Source organism: Micromys minutus (genome assembly GCF_963924665.1).
Source record: "Micromys minutus genome assembly, chromosome: 4".
Taxonomy (NCBI): domain Eukaryota; kingdom Metazoa; phylum Chordata; class Mammalia; order Rodentia; family Muridae; genus Micromys; species Micromys minutus.
This window is the reverse complement of record NC_137973.1, coordinates 56,285,096-56,310,191: the sequence shown is the minus strand read 5'-3', so window position 1 is coordinate 56,310,191 and position 25,096 is coordinate 56,285,096. Positions and strand designations below refer to the sequence as shown.

General features: G+C 41.3%; 1 protein-coding gene across 1 annotated transcript in view; it reads left to right on the top strand.

Moving 5' to 3' along the window:
* LOC308419960 (bifunctional heparan sulfate N-deacetylase/N-sulfotransferase 3) overlaps nt 1-25,096 on the top strand; it is a gene marked incomplete at its 3' end in the record, with an annotated part of 131,265 nt that overhangs the window by 87,298 nt on the left and 18,871 nt on the right. The window contains exons 6-9 of the mRNA XM_080915887.1: nt 12,268-12,450; nt 13,971-14,067; nt 17,391-17,514; nt 21,353-21,527. Of these exons, the coding sequence (XP_080772013.1) occupies nt 12,268-12,450; nt 13,971-14,067; nt 17,391-17,514; nt 21,353-21,527 (579 nt within the window). The remainder of the gene's footprint in view (nt 1-12,267; nt 12,451-13,970; nt 14,068-17,390; nt 17,515-21,352; nt 21,528-25,096) is intronic.

Here is a 25,096-nt window from a genome sequence, read left to right as displayed (position 1 = left end):
AATAGTCACAAAAACTATGAAATACCTTGGTGTGACTCTAACTAAGCAAGTGAAGGACCTGTATGACAAGAACTTCAAACCTCTAAAGAAGGAAATCAAGGAAGATCTCAGAAAATGGAAAGATCTCCCATGCTCATGGATTGGAAGGATCAACATTTTAAAAATGGCCACCCTACCAAAAGCAATTTACAGATTCAATGCAATCCCCATCAAAATTCCAACCCAGTTCTTCATTGAGTTTGAAAGATCAATGTGAAATTTCATATGGAATAACAAAAGACCTAGAATAGTGAAATCCATCCTCAACAACAATAAAACATCTGCGGGAATCACTATCCCTGACCTCAAGCAATATTACAAGGCAATTGTACTGAGAACTGCATGGTACTTGTACAGAAATAGGCACATGGATCAATGGAATAGAATAGAAGATCCAGAAATGAGCCCTCAGGTAATGGTCACCTGATTTTTGACAAAGGAGCTGTAAACATTCAATGGAAAAAGGACAGCCTATTCAACAAATGGTGCTGGACCAATTGACACTCAGCATGCAAAAGAATGAAAATAGACCCTTTCTTATCTCCTTGTACAAAGCTCAAGTGTAAGTGGATCAAAGATCTCCACATTAAACCAGATACACTGAAACTATTAGATGAGAAAGTAGGGAAAACCTTAGAACACATAGGCACAGGAGAAAATTTTCTGAACAAAACAACAATGGCTCAAGCTCTAAGGTCAAAGATTAACAAATGGGACTTAATGAGATTGCAAAGTTTCTGTAAGGCTAAGGACATTGTCAAGAAAACAAACGGCAGCCAACAGAATGGGAAAACGTCTTTACCAACTCCACATCAGATAGAGGCCTAATATCCAAGGTATACAAAGAACTCAAAAAGCTAGACACCAGAGAATAAAACAACCCTATTAACAAATGGGGTACAGAGCTAAACAAAAAGTTCTCAATTGAGGAATATCGAATGGGTGAGAAACATCTGACGAAGTGCTCGACATCCTTAGCCATCAGGGAAATGCAAATCAAAACAACCCTGAGATTCCACCTCACACCAGTCAGATTGGCCAAGATCCAAAACTCAGATGACAACAGATGCTGGTGAGGTTGCGGAGAAAGAGGAACACTTCTCCACTGTTGGTGGGGTTGCAAACTAATACAGCCACTCTGGAAATCAGTCTGGTGATACCTCAGAAAATTGGACATAATACTACCTGAAGACCCAGCTTTTCCACTTCTGGGCATATACCCCAGTGACACCTTAGTACACAACAAAGATAATATGCACCACAATGTCCATAGCAGCTCTATTTATAATAGCCAGAAGCTGGAAAGAACCCAGATGTCCTTCAGTAGAAGAATGGATACAAAAATTGTGGTACATATACACAATGGAATACTACTCAGCCACCAGAAACAATGACTTAACCAAATTCCTAAGAAAACGGCTGCATCTAGAGAATATCATCCTGAGTGAGATAACCCAGTCTCAAAAGAACAGACAAAATATGCCGTCACTGATAATGGGATACTAACCCCAAAAGCTCTGAACACCCCAGAAACAACTCACAGACTGTGTGAAGTTCAACAAAAAAAAGAATATATTTTAATTAAAATAGATCTGTATCACATCCCCATTCCTCCCTATAGCCCCTCCTAGTCTCTCTCCTATCCCCTCAAATTAATAGCCTCTTTTCCTATATTATTGTTACATATATACATATGTGTACGCATATGTACCGACAAATACTTAATTACAACCTTAAAAAATGTATTTGTATGCTTTTATGCAAAAATGCTGAAAATTTGTACATTTATCTTCGTTTATTAAAATAAAGTAAAAAACAGATAAAAAACAACAGAAAAATAAAATAAAATAAAAATCAAAGCCATTTATATTTCATGTTTTAAGAACTGTTTGGATCCATCTTCCAGTTTTTAATTGGGTGGTTTGTTAATTGGGTAGCTTAATTTCTAGAGTATACAACAAGCTGAAAAGACTGAACATTTTTTAAGGGCTTCTACCTGTTTACCTGTGTTGTCCTGTATTTCTTTAAGGGAGTTATTTATGACCTTCTTAAAGTCCTCTAACATCATCATGAGTTGTGATTTTAAATCAGAATCTTGCTTTTCCTGTGTGTTGTGGTATCCAACATTTGCTGTGGTGGGGGAACTGGGTTTTGATGATGCCAAGTGGCCATGGTTTGTGTTGCTTAGGTTCTTGGAATTTCCTCTCGACATCTGCTTATCTCTGATGTTAGCTGGTCTTGCTGATTCTGACAGTGGCTTGACCCTTCTGTAAGCCTGCGAGTCAGCACTCCTGGGGGACCAGCTCTCCCCCAGCAGAGTCTGGGTACAGAGAGCTGTGGCACAGGGTCCACACAGGGCTCAGACAGAAACTGGAAGGATCATGTCACAAACTGCTTATTGATTCCTGTGCCCTGAAGGCTCTGGGCGGGTCCCTCAGAGCAGATGTGACAGACTTACCTGTGTCCTCAGGTGTGTCAGCACTAGTCTGGCTACTGGTTGTAAGGGATACATTTCAGAAAAGAATCTGGACATTGGTGAATGAATGCAACAACAGTGGGAAATGAAACCTGACAAACGAAAAATACATAAAAGGTACCCAAGGAACTGAGAAAACACAGTTATGCGGCAGCTCAGAACTATTCCACACCAAACACACAGCCCCAGTGTGGTGGTTTGAAAGGAATTACCTCCTTAGACTCACGTGTCCAAATGCTTGGGGAATGGCACCATTAGGAGGTGTGCCCTTGTTCCTATTAGGGGGAGGTTTGTCACTGTGGGGACAGGTTCTGAGGTCTCCTGTGCTTAAGCTTTGACTCATGTGGAATCTGGTCTCCTCCTTGCTGCCTGTGGATCAAGATGCAAAACTCGTTCAGTTCCATGTCTGCTGCAGGCTGCCACGCATCTCACCATCATGATGATGGACTAAACCTCTGAACCTGTAAGGCAGCCCCAATTAATGTTTTCCTTTATAACAGTTCCTTACACAGTATTGCTTCTCAGCAATGAACCCCAAACTAAGACAGTGGGGCAATGCTAGGTTGATAGATTGGTATAGTCAGTGTCCTGTACTCCACCATGAGAGGCAAGTAGCTGTACTGGCTGGTTTTGTGTCAACTTGACGTAAGCTGGAGTTGTCACAGAGAAATGAGCCTCAGCTGAGGAAATGCCTCCATGAGATCCAGCTGTAAGGCATTTTCTCAACTAGTGATCAAGGTTGGGGGCCAGCCCACTGTGGGAGGTGCTGCTGTCCCAGGGCTGATAGTCCTGGGTTCTCTAACAAAGCAAGGTGGGCACACCCGGGGAAGCAAGCCAATAAGCAACATCCCTCCATGGTCTCTGCATCAGCTCCTGCCTCTAAGTTCCTGCTCTGTGTGAGTTCCAGTCCTGACTTCCTTTGGTGATGAACAGCAACATGGAAGTGTAAGCTGAGTAAACCCTTTCTTTCCCCAACTTGCTTCTTGGTCATGATGTTTGTGCAGGAGTAGAAACCCTGAGTAAGACAGTAACTTACAATTATTTGAAGTAAAGGGTGCCTCTCTGGCTGCCTCCTTCTGCTTCTCAATGAATGTGATGTTTCTTTCGGTTTAATTTAAACATAAATTCCAGCACAAGATTTATAAGCTGACTTCTAAATCAATGCCTCCGAGAAAAGCGGGTCCCAGATGCAGTATTTGGCTTACCCGACTACCTAAAAGCTGAAGAAAGGACTTAATAGCAGCTCCATTACCAGGATGCTATGGGATATTTTGCTAGTACAACTTTAAAAAAAAATGAAATTAAACCATCAGCTGAAGTCTTCTGTGCCTCTGCGTTTTAAGTCGAAGGCTGCTCGTTGTATAAATGTGATTTCTATGGTTTAACTTTAGGCTGATTTCTGGGGTCCTCCCATGTCCCAGGAGTGCGTCAGAAGCATAGCTTCATTTCCTGTGGAGGCTGGAAACTGTTAACTGCAAAGTTTGGAGACAGTCTGAACGAGCGCCTTGCCATATGTTAAACTAAACTTGATATGAAAAATTATACCAGTTTCCAGTTTCCCAGAACATTCAAACGGAAAAAGAAGAGGCTCCAGACTTAAAAATATAAAAAGCATCTGTCGGCACAGGAAATTCTGCTCTGTCATTTCGCAAATGATCCCTACTTATATGTACAAGAGAAATCAGATCTGATGAACTCTATAGGAAATGATGCACTGTTTTGTTTAACATTTGAAGTAGCTATCCATAGTCCCACATGGCTGGCTGGCTGCTGAGCTACCATGGCATGGAGATCTCCACAGTGCTGCCCAATGTGGTCCTGGAGCATTTGTTTCCAAGTTAAACCTTCTGTGAGATACGTTTGTGGTTAAATGCTCCCACCACCATTTCCAACTAGGGAAGACTCAGGAGTATTCACAAAGTGTGTGGCGGTTTCGCCTGAATGCTATATTTCTCGCTGAATTTCCCCAGAATCAGTCACTCAGATACAAATGTTCTTCACTTAGTTGGCAGTACCACTTTTAGTAGGTCATTGGGTTGATTGATTGATTTGTTGATTGATTGACTGACTGACTGATTGATTTTTAGATGTGATCTTGCTATGCAGCCCTGACTAGTCTGGAACTCGATATGTAGACCAACCCAGCCTTGAACTCACCAAGAACCAGTGCCTCAGCTTCCTGAAATGCTGGGACTAAAGTCGTGTACCACCATATCTGGCTGTTAGTAGCACTTTCTTCTTAATTTATTCACTTTACATACCACTCACTCTTCCAACTCCTCGTCACCCCTCCCACAATCCTTCCCTCATTTCCCACCTCTTCTCCTTTGAGGAGATGGGGGTCCTCCTGGGTACCCCACACCCTGGTATATCAAGTCTCTGTGGGGCTAGATGCACCCTCTCCCACTGAAAGGAGACCTGACAGCCCTGCTAGAACATATACGACAGACAGGCAAAAGCTTTTGGGACAGCCCCCACTCAGTTGTTCAGGACCCACGAAGACTGAGCTGCGTGTCTGCTACGCATGTGCAGAGGCCTAGGATCAGTCCAGGAAAGCTCTTTGGTTTGTGGTTCAGTCTCTGAGAACCCCAAGGGTCCAGATTTGTTGACTCTGTTGTTCTTCCTATGGAGTTCCTATTCCCTTAGAGACCTGGAATCCTTCCTCCTATTCTCCCATAAGAGTTCTGAAGTTACAATAAGAGTTTGACTGTGGGTGTTGGCATCGTTGAGTCGGGAGCTGGGTGGAGCCTCCCAGAGGATGGCCTTGCTACACTCCTGTCTGCAAGCATAGTAGAGTATCATTAATAGTGTCAAGAATTTGTGCTTTGCCCATGGAATGGATTTCAAGTTAGACTGGCTTTCAACAGGATAAATTTAGGGTCAAAAGTTTTCTGGGTAGGTGGGTGTTCCTATCACTCCACTTGGGCTCCTGCCTGTCTACAGGAGCTGACATTTTCAGGATCCATATCTCCAATGCTGTGAGTCACAGCTAAAGTCACCCCCATTGATTCTTGGGCTATCCCCTTATCCCAGGTCTCTGTCTCATCCTGGAGATGCCCCTCACCATCTCAGCCCTGTCAGTTTCAAATTTCTATTCATTCTCCTGGCCCTCTGGTCATGCCTCCTGTCTCTCCTCATACCTGAGCCTCAATGTCCCCCATTCCCCTCCCCATCCCCTCTCACATCCAGTTTCCTCCCTCCATCTGTCTCTTATGACTCCCTTATTCCTCCTTTTAGGTGAGATCCCAGCATCCTCCCTTGGGCCTTCCTTCTTGTTTAGCTTCTTTGGGTCTGTGCAGTATAGGATGGGTATCCTGTATTTTATGACTAATATTCACTTATAAGCGAATATATACCATGCATTTCCTTTGGGGACTGAGTTACCTCACTCAGGATGATATTCTCAAGATTCATCGAGTTGCCAGAAAAATGTATGATGTCTTTCTTTTTAATAGCTGAATAGTATTTCATTATGTAGATATACCACATTTTCTTTATCCATTTTTCAATTAAGGGACATCTAGGTTGTTTCCAGTTTCTGGCTATTACGAATAAAGCTGCTATGAACATAGTGACCATGTGTCTTTGTGAGATGTTGGAGCATCTTTTGGTTATATGACCAGGACCATGGTTGCACATGTTTGCACTCCCACCAGCGATGGAGGAGTGTTCCCATGCTCTACCTCCTCGACAACACTTGCTATCTTCTCACTTTTTATCTTAGACACTCTGATGGATGTAAGATGGAATCTCAGGGTCATTTTGATTCCTATTCCCTGATGAGTAAGGACTTTGAACATTTAAGTGTTTCCTTAATTTGAGATTCCTCCGAGTCTCTCAGCCCATGTCCCCAGTGTGATTCCCCATTCCGCAGGACCTTATACTCCGAGCACTGTCTTGTGGCTTCCATCAGATGAACAAACATGCAAGCGGGACACCATCAGCATCGACCACCACCATCTGTGAGGCCTTCACACCATCTGCTCACAGCCCACGTTTCAGCGACAGCAGCTCTTGCTCTCTTGACTACAAACTCTCATCGATACGATGTTTGTCCTTCGTTTTCTTGGTTGTTTTCTAGCACTTAGACATCTCTAAGACTTTTTCTCACAGACTCTTGGCCCATTTCTCATAGTAACTGTTTGTGCGGTGCTTCCAGCTAAAATTCTTTAACTGCAAAAGCACTCTGGTTTGGCTTCCTCCCTCTGACTTTTCAATTTTCCTCATTTAGTAAACTGGGGTTCTTCTAATTCACTCATGTCCATTTCTCCAGTCATATTAATGTCACATCCTCATGATTCCCAATCATAAGTCACCAAGGTTCTCCTCACTCACAGCCATCCATGTTTCAAAGGCTGCTCTGCCCTAATGTTTCTTTTTCTAGAAGACTTCTTTAGAAAGACACACGTATTCCTCCATCCAATCCAGAAGCACTAAAATGACTCTTCTAGAGTTTACAAAGATACACTTTTTTCCTCTTCCCTCCCAAACTGAAGCCTGACACTTTTTGCCCAACTTAACAGAACTAAAACACAAACTGTTTCCAACCCTATGTCATTGATAACACTCAGTGTGTGCCCTGTCTCTTCCTGTCTCTGAGGCTAGGCATAGTCAGAGCATTTTCTCCGCATGGCATGTGTAGTAAAAAGACTTGACACATATTGTAACAAGCAATTCTATTATGAACGAGAGACCTCTGGAGAACATAAAGACTTGCTATAAATGTGTATTTTTAAGCACTGAACAGCCTGACTTCTATGAGAAAGGAAACAAAATATAAGTGTGCCTTTTTACAATCTATTGGCACTAAGAAAATGTCATCAAGAAGATTCAACCTAGGGTAGGCATGGCCGTATATTCTTTCATTCCTAGTTCTCAAAAGGCAGAGGCAAGAGTATCTCTGTGAGTTCAAGGTTAGCCTTTTGGGGGTTACCTCATATAGTGAGTTCCAGAACTTTGAACATCAAGAACTTTGTTCAGAGACCCTATCTAAAAGAAAAGGAAAAGAAAAGAAAAGGAAGGGAGAGGAAAGGACAGAAAAGGAGAGAAGAGAAAGGAAGGAAGGGAGGGACGGAAGGAAGGAGGGAGGGAGGGGAGTAGAGTCGGAAAAAAGAAGGAAGGAAAGAAATAAAGAAAGGAAGAAAGAGAGTGAAAAGTAAGTTAGTTTCAAACTTCTTTTGACTACTATCTTTGGGAAAATAATTTTTTATTTAGTATATCTTGATCATGGTTTTCCCTTCTTAACTTCCTCCTGGATTCTCCCCACTCATACAACTACATACCTTCTTTATCTCTCTTTGTAGAAGAAAACCAGGCCAAAAGGGGGGAAGCAGAAAAGAAAAAGATGAGAAAAGCATAAGAAACAGAGAGAGTCACATACACCATTAAAATAGAAAACTGAAAAACCATAATATACAAGAAAAAAAAATAAGCTAAAATTTGCCCATGGTCAGGAGTTCTTGCTGCATAACCATGAGGACCTGATGTCAGATGACCAACACCCATGAAACAAGCTGTATAATAAGCCCCAGCATTGTGGAGCTCCTAACAGAGAGATCAGGCAAGGCTGCGGACTGCCAGCACAGCCCAAACGAGTGCAAGCTTTCATTCCAAAGAGAAAGCCTTCCTCAGAGGCAGAATGACGTGGTGAGTGATGAAGAAAGTTCAGTGCCCTCGTGTGGTCACCATGTGCTCCTCAGCCTACTTACCCACTCACGTCCCTGCGAATGTATCACATACACACACAAGAAGAGTTTGGGCTGCCAGGGAGAGAAGTTGGCAAGTAGAAAAAATGCTTGTTCCAAGGCTGAGGAACAGAATTCAATCCCAGTTAATTAGATAACTTTAAGAAGAAGACAAGGAAGAGGGAGATTAGGACCATACACGGACGTGTTAAATGGTAGCTGCCATTTTGTTTTCCCTGAAGCTGTACTGAAATATCTCTATGTCAGAGAGAAATAAATGGGAGGACTGCTTCCATGTCTCAGATTGGCAGGTCAGTGACAAAGATGGCTTAGGAAGCTGTGAATGAATGCCATGAGAGTTCAAGTCATTGGTCATAGACTCTTGCCTGGTAGAAGAGATTCAAAGATGGATGCAGAAAGAGGAGTGTTAGGAGATGTCAGATCTGTGCTGGTGAGCTGCTAGAACACTGTTATAAATAAGAAATGATGTTTCCTCAAACTCGCAGGAGCATCGATGACTGCAGTCCTATAAATAGATACTGCTGGCTATGCAGTTGCTGTGCAACAGGCTGTGCTTCGAGTTTCTTTATGACTGTGATGACAACTGTGAAGTCGGTATTACTCATGGTATTTGTTCTAGATAAAAATCCCAAGAACTGAAAACTTTCAAAGACCTCAGAGCCACAGTTTCTTACATAATAGGTAGAACAAAGCTACAGACAGAAAGACATTGTGTATCAGCAAAGGAAACAGGAAAGTGTCCAAGAAAAAAATAACTGGAGAGAGAGAAACATACCACAGTCGGGTAAGATTAAAAAAAAAAAAACTTGTGGTGTCAAGTTAGAGGAACCAAGAATAAATCCTTAAGAGTATTTTATTTCACTTTATACCTTATTTTATTTTGGCTTGTTTTTTAAGACTTTTTTCCATTCTGTAATAATTTAGCAACTCTTAATTTGGTGGTCATAGATATAATCTCAATTCTGTCCATTTGGTAAGATAGTCAGTTGAGGGGACTCATCCCTGGGGAAGACTTCTTCCCTCACTCTCTGTATTCCTTACTTGTAGCTCTTTGTCTAGAGGTGGGAATCCTTGAGACTCCATCCTTCCATTTTGTCCTGTCTGTTAGAGTCACCCGTGCTTAGGTTTTACATAGCCATGTCTTTGAGACTTCATTGTGTAGCAGCCCAGACATTTCTAAAAGACTCAGTTCCCATAGCCTTTCCACACCCTTTTCTATAAGGCTTAGGAGAAACGTTGTTGATGGGATCAGTTAGGGCTGGGCACCACATGATCACTTGTTTTCTGCTTTTTAATTAATTGTGGTTTTCTGTAATGATCTCTTATCTGTTGAAAGTAGAGTTATCTTTGAGAGGAGGTGAGAACTACACTTACCTGTAGGTATGAGGATAAATATTTAGAAAGCAGTTAGGAATTGTACTGTTCTAGTAACGTGATGGCTGTAGGTTCTTCTACAGGATACATTACATCACTGTCCCCAAGCAATCTACTGTGTTTCCAGTACTAAGCATGATTCCCTCCCTGTTGGGTAATCCTGAAGCTGACGTGATTGCCACTACCATAGCTTTAGAGTTACTGTGCCATGTTGATGCTAGTTGTTGACATCTACAGGCATCATAGCTTGTGTGGATATTGCTTGCTTCACTTTTCGGAAGCTTTCAGGGCACTGGTACTATGAAAGCTTTCAGGGAGGAAGCTTTCTTGTTAGATCCAGTTAGGGTTCTCTAAGTCCTGTGTCTGAAATGGATGGTGTCTTCAGCAATTGGGACTTATCTTCGACCTCTGAAGGACAACCAGAGGCACTAGCTAGCCTTCTGACCAAGTGTATTCTCTTTATAGGTTTTTTTTTCTTACCAATCCTATTGCTTGTTGCACATTATTTGTAACTAAACCAATAAAAAATTGAAGAGGATGCTAGTTTGGCAAAAGATATGTGATATCCATTTCTGAGAGAACATTATGATTTATTAAAAAATATTTTAATAGAAATTGAAATGTTTTATATTCTGATGAATTGCGCTTCATTTTGCCTTCTATTTCATTAAGAGCACAAAACAAACTCCACATGAACCCCCGTGTACACAAAGCAGGGAGTGGGGGCAAATAGTTCCAGATGTCAGAAGAGAAGAGGTGACCAGAATCATAACAGCCAGCCAGAGGTGCATAACTGTAACATCAACACCCTGAAACACTGGAAGATTGGGGCCAGCCTGGGCTATGTAGTGGGACCCTGACTCAACAAGAGGAAGAGGAGTTGCTACAGATTTGATGGTGTTTTGAGAACAGTAAACAGAAAGGTCATTTCTTAAAGCTTCAGTTTTCAGAGTCAGAATTTTAAAGAAAGATGTGAGCTGTTGATAGATAGCGGCTGCACTGACATGCTGGTAACTATTTAAAACTCGCCCTCCACACATTTTGTTCATGAAAGTTCTAAGATCTTCTCATAAAGACGAGCTTGGACACACTGAATAATTGTGTTCAGGACTGGTGCTTTCAGAGGCTCTACCGAGCAAACACTGGAAACAGATTCAGAGACCCATAGCCAAGCATTAGATGGAGCTCCGGGAGTCTGGTGGAAGAGCTAAGGGAAGGGTCAAGGAATCCAGTGAGGACAGGAACTCCATAGGAAGACCAACAAAGTCAACTAACATGGACCCTTGAGGGCTCCCAGAGACTGAACTACCAGCCAAAGAGTGAGCATGGGCTGAAACTAGCCCCACCCCCACCCCCGTGTGTCCACATATAGCAGACATGCAGCCTGGTCTTCATGTGGGTCCCTGAATCTGTTGCCTACCTATGAATACCATTTCCCTAGCGGGGCTGCCTTGTCTGGCCTCAGTGTGGGGAGGATGCACCTAGTCCTGCAGTGACTTGATGTGCCTGGAAGGGGGGTAATACCCATGAAAGGGGGTTTCCCATCTCAGAGGAGAAGGGAGGAGGGATGGGGAGAGGAACTGTGCAAGAAGTACTGGGAGGAAAAGGAGGCTGCTGTTGGGATGTAAAGTGAGAGAACTGGAGCTTCACACTTGAAAGACTGGAGACTCTGCCCCAGGAAGTACAGAATACCGATGTCCCACCCTAAATTGTACAGACCTCTTTTCTGTGTAATATGTCAGATCTCAGTGTGACTTTTTCCCATATCCCTGCCACTCGATTCTGAGTTTTCTTGGCTATTTCTTTCAGCCGTATAAGCAATGACCTGTTGAATTTTTTGTTGTTCTTGTTGTTGTGACTATTAAGAAATCACACAACACTGAACACTTGGGGGAATTCCTCTTGCCACATAAATTACTACAGACAGAAGAATTTGTTCCATTTTCCCACGGCCAACCAACAAAAAAATACTAGAATTCATTCAGGCGTTCTAAATGTCCATTCAGTACCCCAGATCAATTTAGCCAAAATCTACAGCAAGCACATTTACCTTATTATAAAAATACCCCACATTTATTGTGGGTTTTTTTCAATGAGTAGGTTCATTCTGCATCAGCGTCATCTATAGCTCAGGTGAATGTTGTCTAGCTGTGCGCTGTATAGTTTGTAAAGGAGATGATGTCTCCTTTAAGGAATAAAGATAGACCAAATAATGCAGAAAAGGTTCTACTGTGTTACATGACGCCATATGGTAATGTTACAGTTCTAAGAAACGTAAGCCAAGGGACAGTTAAATAACCATATTAATTATTTATGTCCCTAACTGGAAACACTAGAATATAAACCAAGTTCATAGATTAAAAGGATAAAATTGCAACTCATGGAACCCTGCTTCTTCAACTGGCCGACAGTTTGCTTTTCAATTTGCTCTTGTTAGGAAATATGCTCACGTTTCATAATTAAAAACTCTTATTGAGCTTTGTCAATAACATTCTTCACTGCACATTACCATAGTGAGAGCTTTTGGGATATATATAAAGTCCAAAACAGGTCATTATTGAAATCCTTATATAGACCGGTTAATTTTTTTTAATTGTCTAATGTTGCTATGTTCATACTGTCGTCTGGAGTTAAAATAACCTGCTTATGCCAAAGTTCATCTGCCTTTTTCAGATAAGTATTTTCATGACCCATTTGTCTAACTATGGAAACGACCGACTGGGATTATATACATTTGTGAATCTAGCCAATTTCGTGCAGACCTGGACCAACCTGCGTCTTCAGACCCTGCCTCCGGCTCAGCTGGCTCGCAAGTACTTTGAGCTCTTTCCTGATCAGAAAGACCCTCTCTGGCAGGTAAAATCAGATCAATAATCGGTATAAATAATTAATCCCACAAATGCAGTCTGTAGTTCCGTGAAGTTATTCAAATGTGAGAACTCAGAGCATCTAAGTGAAACTGTGCTTTTGGGAAACATTAAGATTTGAGAAACTACTTCCTACTGAATTGTAGGCCTATATTACTGCTGCACATTAAGCCACATCTTCTGTCTCTCTTCCCATTAGAAGGTATAGGATATTCACTGTGGGGTTCTGTAGGTGGCGATGCATTCAATCAGGAGTGAGAAATCAATTTTCAGACTGTCATAGGTTGGAAACAGAAAAATGATAAACAAGTTGTGTGCTAGGCAGTGACAGCCTTTATTACTCTGTGGCTGATGTCACAAGCATCGTTTCTTCTTAGTAACTACAATTTGCCGTGTGTTAGACACTTGAAAACACAGACAATTTTCCCACTAATTTCATACCTTACTTTTAAACTGAAATCATTATCATTGTGGGAGAATGGTTTAAAACAAACCACTACACAGAATAGCAACCCAAAGAAGTACATCACTATTGTCTTTGCTACATAGAAGCAAATGTATTTAATTCACCTATCTGTCCAGCGAACTGGTCAGTAGGGAGAGGCAGACCCGTTTGTCCATTCATAAAATAGTCCTTCAGAGTGCTGTTCTAAGGTGCTGGTGTGTTCTACATACAGCTACACAGCCTGGCTGGTTTTAAATAGACCAAAGAGTAGCCTGTGTAATAACACTTCGCCTTCATCTTCTGGTTCTGCTAAAAATTGGTACTTCTAGCATCATAGTTGGCAAAGTCACGTTTTTTGGATTCTAGCTACCAAATTTTGAAGGTAGCTAGAAAAATTGAACTACCTCTTTAAAATGGGAGAGGGTGCTTGATCCCTCTCCTCTTCAAGAAAACTCATTTGCTTAGAATAAAAATAAAATAAGATCCAGGGGAACCTTAAACAGAGTGATTTAGTGAATGCGGCGAGTATGTCTCCCTTTAGATCAGCGAGTGGGTTGTAGCCTTCCTAATGCTGTGACCCTTTAATACAGTTCCTTATGTTGTGATGACCCCCAAATTATTTTCATTGCTACTTCATAGCTGTAATTTCGCTACTGTTATGAATCATAATGTAAATAAGTTTGGAGACAGAGGGTTGGCAAAGGGGTCGAGACCCACAGGTCGAGAACCACTGCGTTAGAGTAACAAAAAGACTAGTATCTTCCCAAGTTTACTTCTTAAAGGGGAGAGGGTAACTGCAGAATTGCCGGGAACAGGAAAAGCGTGACACCCTGGGCCCTTGGCTGTGTGCCACTCCCTCCCTCTCCACTGAAGGACAGAGAAACATCCCTCCAGAACATCTGCGATTCCACCTCACATCTTTTAGTTTCCCAAAGAAACCCCTTGCATCCTGTCCTCTCTCCTCTGGTATCTTAAAACTAAGACTGGAGAGACTGGCTCTCAAATGGATATGCACACACAACAGACACACAAAAAAAAAATCTCTACATTCCTCTCCCATACAGAATCCCTGTGATGACAAACGCCACAGAGACATTTGGTCTAAAGAAAAAACCTGCGATCGTTTACCAAAATTCTTGGTAATAGGACCCCAGAAAACTGGTGAGAACTTTTAATATTATTATTAAACAATGTACAGTAACTAGCCGGTAAGTTCTTGTTGCAGCTGGACCTCAAGTCTCCAGTAAAGCTAATAAAGGAACCACATACATTCCTCCAGGTGCCACCTTGTTCAGCTGAATACTAAATGCTTTGTTGGGTTTTATTAAAAAGGAAACGAGAGAAATGTCAGTTGAAAGACACAGCAGTCGATTTGCTACATGTCTTTTTTTTTCCTCCCAAAGATCATACTTCATAAGTGTAGCTAACATTTCTAAAATTAAAACAAATTTTGTGTTCAGGAAGTGATTGACAGGATTTGCTCAAATGCCAAGCAAGATATATACGTACAAGTGCCTAGATCTTTATAAGAAATCTTTTCCAAACAGTCTACTTTCCAGATACAGTTTACTTTTCTTGCTGAGGTGACTTTTTTAAGAAATAAAAGATCTAAAAGATGTTTGACAAGCAGAATTCCTAGACATAAACAAAACTTTTTGCTATCAAGGTGTTTATTCACACCCAGGGGGCATCCATTGCACACTTCCTTAAATTGGCACACAGTTTGTTTCTGCCTATAAAATCTTGTTTCTGTAAAACTCCATATTAAAGAAAAGCCCAGTGGAAGTTTTAATGCCAAACATTTGAGCTGTGCTTTGCGTGATAAATTACTTCGGGTCCTTGGATTCTGGCTTCATAGAAAACAGCCACAGAAACCGCATCAAGTGGTAATCCCCTTCCTCGTCTCCGAAGATAACAGAATTCTATGCAAGGTTCGCAGGCTTAGATGCTTTAGTGTTTTTAATGCCATTCACAAATAGGCAGAGAGCATGCGTAAGGATGACAGACGTCTCTTCTGTTGTGTGGTCCCTTGCCAATATCTACTGAAAGTCTAAAGGTGGTTAGGAAGACATTGCAACTGAAATATCCTGTGTCTCCCTCTGCAATCACATAACCGACCTGACTCAGCACTCTGTCTGCATCTGAGCTCTTCAGGATAAGTTGCTTCTCCTACCACACTGGATACTGTACCATCATGCTTAGAGAGCAGAAGTATTAGTGGGCATACTAAGTTCTGCTAGGTTTTCAAATATTTATGTTACTGTTTAGATATGACATTTGCCTTTGTCATAAAATCTTTAGAGAAAATTAATTTTCCAAGGTTTGGGGAGATTTTTTTGTATAATTTACATGACCCAATAAGATGTATTCATTCTAAATACAGAATTAGGCAAATGTTACACAGCTGTGTTTGGGTAGTATTTTCACATAAAATAACTTTGGAACCTTCATGAGACCCTGAGTCGGTCTTTTCTTCCCTAATAAACAGACTAGTAAGCTAAGACACAGAGTTCCCAAAGCTAGTAATACTGAAAATGCAACAAAATGCTTGGGCCTAGGACTTGCCTGACTCTTGATCTCTTCTTGTGACTTTCAGTTGGGACAGTCTTTCTGTCCATTTGTCAGTCTTGTCGCCCTGTCTTCCCCATCCCACACCCCTATAAATTTTAGACACTCTTCCACTCTTCTCTTTGTTAAATTTTTTTTTAAAAAGACAATCAGTGGTGCATAATTCCTGAGCCATGCCTTAGGCCTACTGAGTCAGACCCCCGGGATGGGTACAGATGTGAACCAGCCTCTGTGTGACTCGGCCACAGCCAGGGTTTCAGGATTGGTGTTGGCTCAAGGTGCTGAAGAACACTGGTGTTGTCTGTCACATGTCCTTGCATTTCATCCCGCGTGGCTTTCTTGATTGTGGGGACAGAGTCCACTCTTTGGCTTAGATATATACTCTGGGTACACTGTGTCCTTTAATTCCTTCTTCAAACAGTCTTGTTATTGACAGCCATTTTAACCACGTTTATAGTGCATAGATATTGCATATTCAAGGGAAATTTTAAAGAAAGCTTTGAGTAATAAGAAGATACAATGTCGCACACAGGGCAGCATGGTGTCATTGCTGGCAAACTTCAGATGGCACTTTCTGCACCTGAGATAGAATTGAGAGATCGCAGTCCATTAGATCACGACAGTTAGACCACAGGAGTGTGGAGAAACTGTTGGGGACACTTATATCCTAGGAATACTGAATGCATAGATAAGAGATACCTTTTGGTGATGATATTACAAACACAGTCACCGTTGCAACTCATTGTGTAAACCTTAGGCAAACTGAGCGCAAGCTGCCTCAGTACTAGCCTGCACTAACCTGAGCGATAAACGTTTTTTTTTAAACCTGATGTGTTAAGAAAAATTACTCCCAAACTATGTGACGCACCTGTGACACACCATTCTGTTCCCAGTGAATGTGAATGTTGTGCGACTGCATTAAAAAGAACATCACTTCTCTTCAGATTAAAGTCTCTTCAGTTTAAATAATGTTTGACCATTTGTTGTGTGTAGGGACACTCAAGTTTGTGCAAACTTGTTAAAAGATTAAATCCTCCACTAGCTTTCAAGGGCCTCTGGAAGGACATTATGTCAATGTTTATATCATATCAAGCATTATATCAAACAAGTATCAGTTTGGGTGATGAAATATATCAAATAATGCCTTAGTTCACTTACATCTTTTTTCTTTTCTAATTTAAAAAAAAAATGGAGCTATAGGCTGTCTTTTTATTCTATTGTTTGCTTTTTATTTATTCTTCCCCCGGGCAACGCATCCTGACCACAACCTCCATTCTTCCCACACACACCCCACCTCTTTCTCCCCCACATCCATAGCTTTTCCATTTCCCTTCAGAACAGAACAGGCTTCATGGTGCTATCCACAGAAGATGGCATGGTACGGACGGTAAGACTAGGCAGAAGCCTTCACATCAAGGCTGCCCAAGCAACCAGCCAGAGACACTCCCACTTCTGTTCTTAGGAATCCTCCAAGAACACCAAGTTAAACAACCGCAACATGTCCATGAAGGATACAGAATGCCTTTTAGCATCACAGAAAATCTGTGAAATAGACGAGACAGGTGGGGTTTTTCTTCCTTCCTTCCTTCCTTCCTTCCTTTCTTTCTTTCTTTCTTTCTTTAAGAAAGCTGCAATAAAGAGAAACTAGCAAACAAAGTCACAGATGACACCCGTGACTAAGCTAACACCAGAAGTCCATTTTCCCAGCATTGGTGTGAACTCACCTCTCATCCCTCTGCCTCTGCTGGTGAGAATGTGCCTCCCATTCGCTGCAGGTTGTCTGTTCCATTTGCTGGGGAGAACATTGAAAGAATCTGCATGGATGGTTATAATATTGAACTTACTGGTGACTGAATTACTAACAGTAGGAAAGTGTCTTTTCCACCGGTTGATTTCTGTCTCTGCTGTCATTTCAGGTACCACTGCCTTGTCTCTGTTCCTGATCATGCATCCTTCCATCCTTAGTAACTCCCCCAGCCCAAAATCCTTTGAGGAGGTACAGTTCTTTAATAGAAATAACTACCACAGGGGGATTGATTGGTAAGATGGGTTATTAGTATAAATCTAAAAGTATATGTACCATGCACAGTATAAACTTAGTGCTAATATTTAGAAACACAGACGTTTGTGACTACAGATAAAATTCATGCAGATGTTACAAATTGACTGACCAGCATATTTTTAAAAGCCCAAAAAGTCATTCATATCAAAGTCTTCCAGTTAATGGGAGGGTTTCTTGCCATGGGTCAATTAGTGTTAATTATCCTTGGAGGTAATTGCAGATGTGCATCCATAGAAATAGTATAAGCCCCAGGAATGTCACTCCACCCTTGTGCACCTTTCATAGAGTGATGCTGTGGTCCGAATACACCATTTTCTATCATGTTTTGACAAAATGGGCAAAAAGTAACTAGAAATGGAAATGTGTGCATATTTCATAAATTATGAAAGCTAGAAAACAATTTTAAAGGTGTAAATAAAAAAGTAATTTTTACCTTTGAGTTAAATTTAAAGTAGGTTAAGTATCTTAAAAATGGTTAAAATAAGAAAAATAATATAGATTCTATCTATGTAATGTAATATAATGTTATATAGTATGATAATAAAGCCTCTGTGGTCAGGCTTGTTGCATGATCTCAATTTTCTAAAGATCACCAAGAGGTCCCTGGGGTTAATCTGTAGAAATATAGTGGGTGGGTATCACCTGAGCATCTTAGAAGTTGCATTCTCATTGTCCTATTGTTCATGGCCAATTTTTCTACAAGTGTTGGATAGTATTAACTATTTGTGTGGTTTTTAATAAGCTGGCAGTTACTTTAACCTCTGTTACAGCTTTCTCAAGTAGAATAGAACATTGACATTTGGACAAAATGAGAGGGGGAAAATTCTTTAGAAATAAATCCTAGCAAAATCATTGTCTTTCTTGCAACTTAAAACTAATCAATATTTTCATCAAATGTATCAATCAAAGCCCTATAAATGTGTCAGTTCTGTAATAAAAAGTAAGATTTCTTCAGATAGTATATAAGGAAATAACACAAATAACTAAATATTTATTATCAGTAGGGTCAGGGCTGTAGCTCGGTGATTGAGTGATGCCTGGTATATGCAGGTTTAGTCCTCAACACCGCAAAACATAAGTAAATAAATGAAAAAAAGCAAACGGCATCATAGATCTGAATACAGCTCACCAAAAGTACCCCCCAAATACTTTTGATTGACAAATTACACATTATGAAAGGCAATTTATGCAAATAATAGATAATGATAACTTCGAGTGTCATTTTATAGCTGTAAGTACAGCTTTGTTCTCAGCAGCATCAGGTGTGTTCCCCGGCAGACTGCCAGGCCTCCCTAGGAAGCATCACCCCATTAGCTGTGCTCTGGGGATTTTGATTCCACAGGGCTGAAGATTGTGTTCCTCATAGTTCGGGGACCATTTTAACAATTTGTTTATACACACCTAGTTAATCTAGGTGCATGGATCTGCTTTTGTTGTGAGGTCTGGATAAAGCTGGGGCTGCCGGACAAACAGTGGATGAACAAAGAAAGCAGACCAAATGAAACGTTTGGAATTCCATCTTAGACAAATTAGCCAAAAACCTACATTGCAAATGTCTCTGGAAAACATCTGACTTAATCGTGCTTGTACGTTTTATGCTTTACTACTTATGATTTAACATTCTTTTCTAATGCATAGGTGTATAGAGGGGAGCTAAGATGGTGTGTATATAGCAATAGAGCCATGCTAGCATTTGAAACTTCGTCAGTTATAACCTGGCTTTGAGTACAATCAACTGAAAGTTCTCAGGATCAGAGCTGGAAAAGGTGTCTCAATGTAAAAGGAACTTGTTAGAGATGGGAGAAGAGGCACCCAGGGGTGTGCTGGCCCATGGTCTAGCATAAATGACCAGCTACAGGTCCCATGAAGGAATGTCTCAAAAAAATAATATGTAAAAAATAATAAAGAAGACACAAGCATCATCCTCCGATCTCCACATAAGCATAAAGGGATAAGCACACACATGCACAGACACACACACACACACACACACACACACACACACATACACACACACCTGCACATACATTACATGTGGACAATTACTATTCAGTGTTCATGTAAATTACAAATAAATACAGAGTGCTACAAAAAGTTTATCTTTTAAATTATTTTTCTTTTTCTGCTAAAATCTTAGGCTGTATTCAGAAGCCTGCAGCTTGAGAGAGCTGTAATCATGTGTAACCCCTAAAATCACTAAGTCACTGTATTATGTTTGCTGATTCTTTAGCTATCCTAAGTGCTTAATCTCCAAAAGCAATCTTATCTGATGAAACTTCAGGGCCTGTTCTGCATATGTGGACCAGGATCTTTTGGATTTACTCGCTTACTATTCAAATATTTCTCAAGTTATCTGCACCCTCCAACTCCTGGAGAATGTGAAAATGTAGGCAAACAAGATGGAGCCCGTTTTCTGTGCAAGTCTCTGAGACTAGAGAAAATCAACAGCATGGGTCCAGCATCCAGGAGGACTGTAAGGACTTCTCAAAGCCTGAACTGTTACATGTATAAAAGACAGATGGGAAAGTGAATGTCTTTCACTGTTAAAAGCTATCAAATCACAGCACCTCTGTCCTTTCTTATTCATTACTTTCTGGATGGTTTTTCAGAATCAGGTTTGAGATAAGCTTGCAGCCAACACTCATGATAAGCCAGCCCCTAGAAGCAGCATAAATAAGAAGGGTAGAATGTGGTACTTCTGGAAAGAGTGTAAACACACAAGATAGCATATCAAATCCCCCCTCAAATGTTTTAATCTCTTTTCCTATAAAAGGGAGCCAAGTGACACAGTAAGATTTTGCTGCTCTAGGTGTCTAGATGTCTGTTAACTTTGCTTTGTGATAACAACTGGAGTCCTAACAGGAATCCTGGTTGAGAGGCAATTTCACCTGGGCTTAGAGTCACGTGAGCTTTCAGGTGAAATAAACACACTGTACACGGACGCCGTCGTGGGAACGTGGATGACTGGTGCTCAGGAATTATGGAACTCTGCTCATCCTAAGTGATGGTGGCAGAGCTGGAACAGGAGGGCTCAGGGTGAGGACATTAGAAAATGTAACCGTAGAAGTTAAATTTGAAACAAAAGTCTTTTCTTCTAAACGGTTTCCCTTCCTGCTGTAGAAATCAGTACCACCATGAGCCGATGTAGCTACACCTGGCCACGTTTGGAGGGATGGAACTTTAAGCATCTCTGTGCTCGAGCTAGCAGGTGTAGCTGGCTTCCCCCTTGTGCTGATCCGGCTGCTCAGTACCCTCCAGGGAACAAGGCCGAAACCTGGGAGGTTTTGATGAGGTTTTGTACTAAATTCTAAAGAGAAACATAGTAACGTGATATTTTAAAAGGAAACATATAGGCCCTGTTACTCTGTGCTTCAACTCTATGATCAAATGTTATCAGTCAGACCCAGTAGTTGGAGTGAGTGTTTTACAGTGAGACAGAAACTATCTTGTATGAATTATTTTGAATGTCTTTTAACTAAATGCACATCTCTTTCATGTATCCTCTTTGGTCAGGGTTTTTGGTGCCATTTTTCTGTTTAGATTCATTTTGCACAGGAGCTGCGGTTTGATTTTTTTTTCTATATCCTTATTGTCCCATAATTTTTTTTCTCTGAAATTAAACAAAACAAAAAAATCAGTTTGCCAGATAACTTTCTTAGTGTTTTGAGTATGTTTCCTTTGCCAACCTTCATAGAGAAAAGCTTGCTTGTCAGCTTTTTTTAGGGGACAGATGAATTTCTTAGCCACCTTTAATGTCTTCAGTCACCAGCATGTAACCGTAAGAGGCTTGTTTTGAAAAAAGATACTTCTTTCTAGGTACATGGATTTCTTCCCAGTCCCATCTAATGTCACCACTGACTTTCTGTTTGAGAAGAGTGCTAATTACTTCCACTCAGAGGAAGCTCCTAAGAGGGCTGCTTCTCTAGTCCCGAAAGCCAAGATCATCACCATACTCATTGACCCGTCAGACCGAGCGTACTCCTGGTACCAGGTAAGGAAAAAATGTGCCCAACAGAGAAGGAGAGTTTGTACAATGGAGGGTCATTTCCGGCAACACTGTAACTCCCTGTTGGAGAGCAGATTACCTTGAATGAGTTCATCAGTCCTCCACACACAGGGAGTTACACACGTGAATGCAGCTGTGAGTGCATGCCTGCGTGTGTGCATGCATGTGTGCATGCATGTGTGAGCTCATGCATAAATGAGTGTATTTCTCAGGAGCATTCTGTCTTGTTTTTGCAACAGGATCTCTCCCTGAGAACTTCCTGGTTAGGCTCTACAGTGTGGCCGTTGAGCCCCAGGGATCTGCCTGTCTCTGCCTCCCAAGCTGATGACAAGCACATGTGATCACATCTGCCTTTGTATATTCGTTCTGAAAATGGATCTCAGGCGCTTCCGTTCTCAGGGCAGGCAGTGCACCACCTGAACTGTCTCCCCGCCCCACCCTCTCAGATTCAGATAGAAGACATACTAGTTCATTGTTATGTGTACAACAAAGCAGGTGGTTTATTCTGGCTTTCCCAGGAGTCACAAACACTATCAAGGTTTTATTTTTTTTTCTTCATTCATTTGGTAACTTAATAAAATGCATTGCTGTAATGAATCGCAATTGAAAATATTTAACAAAATATTACATGCTGTGTGTAGACAGGTGTATTTTAAAATGTAATATTTTAAAAATCATTATTTTCTTCAAGCACATGAATAATTTACAAAGGGCTACGTAGTTTTTTTCAATCCATGTTTTATAAGTTGAAAGGTCTCTGTAGCAACTCTACCATTATATTTCCAAAACGGCGCTACAATATATGCTCAGAACATGGCTGAGCTCAGTAAAGCTGCTGGCCCCAGCTCCAGAGGAGCCTCAGTAAGTAACAGACAGCATACAGAATCCTTCTACCAGACGGCATACAGAATCCTTCTACCAGACGGCATACAGAATCCTTCATCCTTGGAAGCATAGCCTGTCCAAACCGCTCTAATTCCTTTTCTCGTGTGCTTATTGTCTTTGGGTCCCCGGGGTCTGCTACAACTTGGCAAAGGCTCAGTCACTGTAAAGTAATGTAACATACTCCCAGGAAGTAGTTAAAGTGTGCAGTGATATTTTAATCACCTAATAAAAAAGCAGACAAAACTAAACAAACATATACAGCAAAATTGAGTTTTTCATGTTCTTAATCACCATGAATTTTTAGTTAGTTAATCTTTCTCATTTCTATAATTTTGTTTTGGTTTGATTTTTGAGACAGAGAATCACGTAGCCCAGGCTGGCCTATAACTTGCTACGTAGCAATGGATGACTCTGACCTCATCTTCCTGCCTCCCCCGGTGCTCGGATGACAGGCGTGCACTCCCATGTCTAGTTGATCATTTTTTAAAACATCTCTAATGCACATATTCCATCTGTCCATCAAAAAATTGTAATGATCTCTGCGAAGTACTGTTTGAAAAGTAACTTAGCAGGTATTAATACTACCTTTGGCTTATTGGAGAAGCAGCATCTCCGAATAAGCATAAAAACAATAAAGATGTAAATGCTGCATAAACTCAGTGAGAAAATCTGACTTAAAAGCAAACTAAATGTGTTAACAGAGGGGTCTGAGCACTAGAGGAACCACTGCGCAATCTTTAAAGGGGGGAATGATTTGTAAGAGGGAAAACAATGGAATGCTTTAATAGTACAAATGGAGCTTTGTGTCAACGGGTCATCAACAGGACAAGGCAGAAACAGGCCGATATTCTATTTCCCTGGAAACTGTAATCTTACGATGAAAATCATGTTAACAAAACCGTATTATCTGAGGCTCTACTGGTTTTCTCTATCTGAAGTTAGACATACAGTTCTAAGTGTTCTAAGTGGTCTGTGCAGTTCAGAGCCTCCTGAATGAATGCGTGCTTTACTGTCTCTGGTGTGGTTTCAGGCAGCTAACATTTTTTTTTAAGATTTATTTTATTTTTAACTATATGTGTGTATATGCATTGTATGCATTGAATGCAGGTATGTATGTGCATTGAATGCAGGTATGTATGTGCATTGAATGCAGGTGCCAAAAAGAGGCCAAAAGAGGATGTTGGATCCCCTGGAGCTTAACTTACAAGCGTAGTGAGTTGCCTGTCATAGGTGGTCGGAACTGAACTCAGGTCGTCTGCCATCAGATTACTTGCTTTTAGCCACTGGGTCACTCTCCAGCCCCCCACAGCCAACACCTTGGCGGTTGTGCTGTTAGAGAAGAAAGTGTTCCAAAGCGCTATGCTCTTTCATTCCAGGTTCACAAGTGAAAGAACACATTGTGTGATGTTTCAATGGCAAACTGGGAGCAGAGTCACAGGAAGGGACAGGCTTTAGAGAGTCAGTAATAAAAGATCATCTGCAGGAGAGGGAATGGAGCCATTGGAAAACTAAGGTCACAGAAATCCACAGCCTCACGTCAATCTTTTATGCCAAAACCAAGCCAAGTATACATTAAATTGCAAGGTGACAAATTTCATTTTGTGCCATCTACTTTTTCCAAAAAGTATCTGGGGAAAAAAGAAATGCACCTTGATTGGCTCAAAAAGAAAGAAGAAAATTGGAGCTTGGCAACCACTTAGCCCCCAGAATGTGAGACCAAGTAAACACAAGAACAGAGAGACAGAGAGACAGAGACGGAGAGACAGAGACTGAGAGAGACAGAGACAGAAAGAGACAGAGACAGAGAGACAGAGTCACAGAGACAGAGAGACAGAGACTGAGAGAGACAGAGACAGAAAGAGACAGAGACAGACAGAGTCACAGAGACAGAGAGACAGAGACTGAGAGAGACAGAGACTGAGAGAGACAGAGACTGAGAGAGACAGAGAGACAGAGTCACAAAGACAGAGAGACAGAGACTGAGAGAGACAGAGACTGAGAGAGACAGAGACATAGAGAGACAGAGAGACAGAGTCACAAAGACAGAGAGACAGAGACTGAGAGAGACAGAGACTGAGAGAGACAGAGACTGAGAGAGACAGAGACAGAGAGAGACAGAGAGACAGAGACAGAGAGAGACAGAGAGACAGAGACAGAGAGAGACAGAGAGACAGAGACTGAGAGAGACAGAGACAGAGAGACTTCAAGAAAGAACCCAAGGCTTTCAACTAAGAAAACATCATAAATATTGCAAACAAATCAGTCCACAGTGGCCAAGCAGAGGCTGGCAGAGCCTGCTGTGCAGTAACTGAAAGTCCAGTTGCCACAAACGTGCTCTTCAGCCACGTGTGGTGAGCAGACACCGCCTGGCAACCGCGCCTAAGTGCTTAGTGATCAATTTTAAGAAAATGTGACTGTCCTTTAGTTTGTGGGCCTGAGACAGAGCTATGAGGAAACATTTTCATAGTTCAACTGCTGCTTTCTGTGTTTTCTTATTCTGGCTCTCCACAAAGGCTTCCATTAGATAAAATCACCTTGGCTTTCAGATGCTCAGTAATGTGTGGTAGCATCTGTCTACTTGACATAATGGGCACCCCGGAGTTTGGAGTAGCTTCTCCATTTAAAGTAGCCAATAGGGTTCTCCAATCAAAACCTATCTTTAGGTTAGG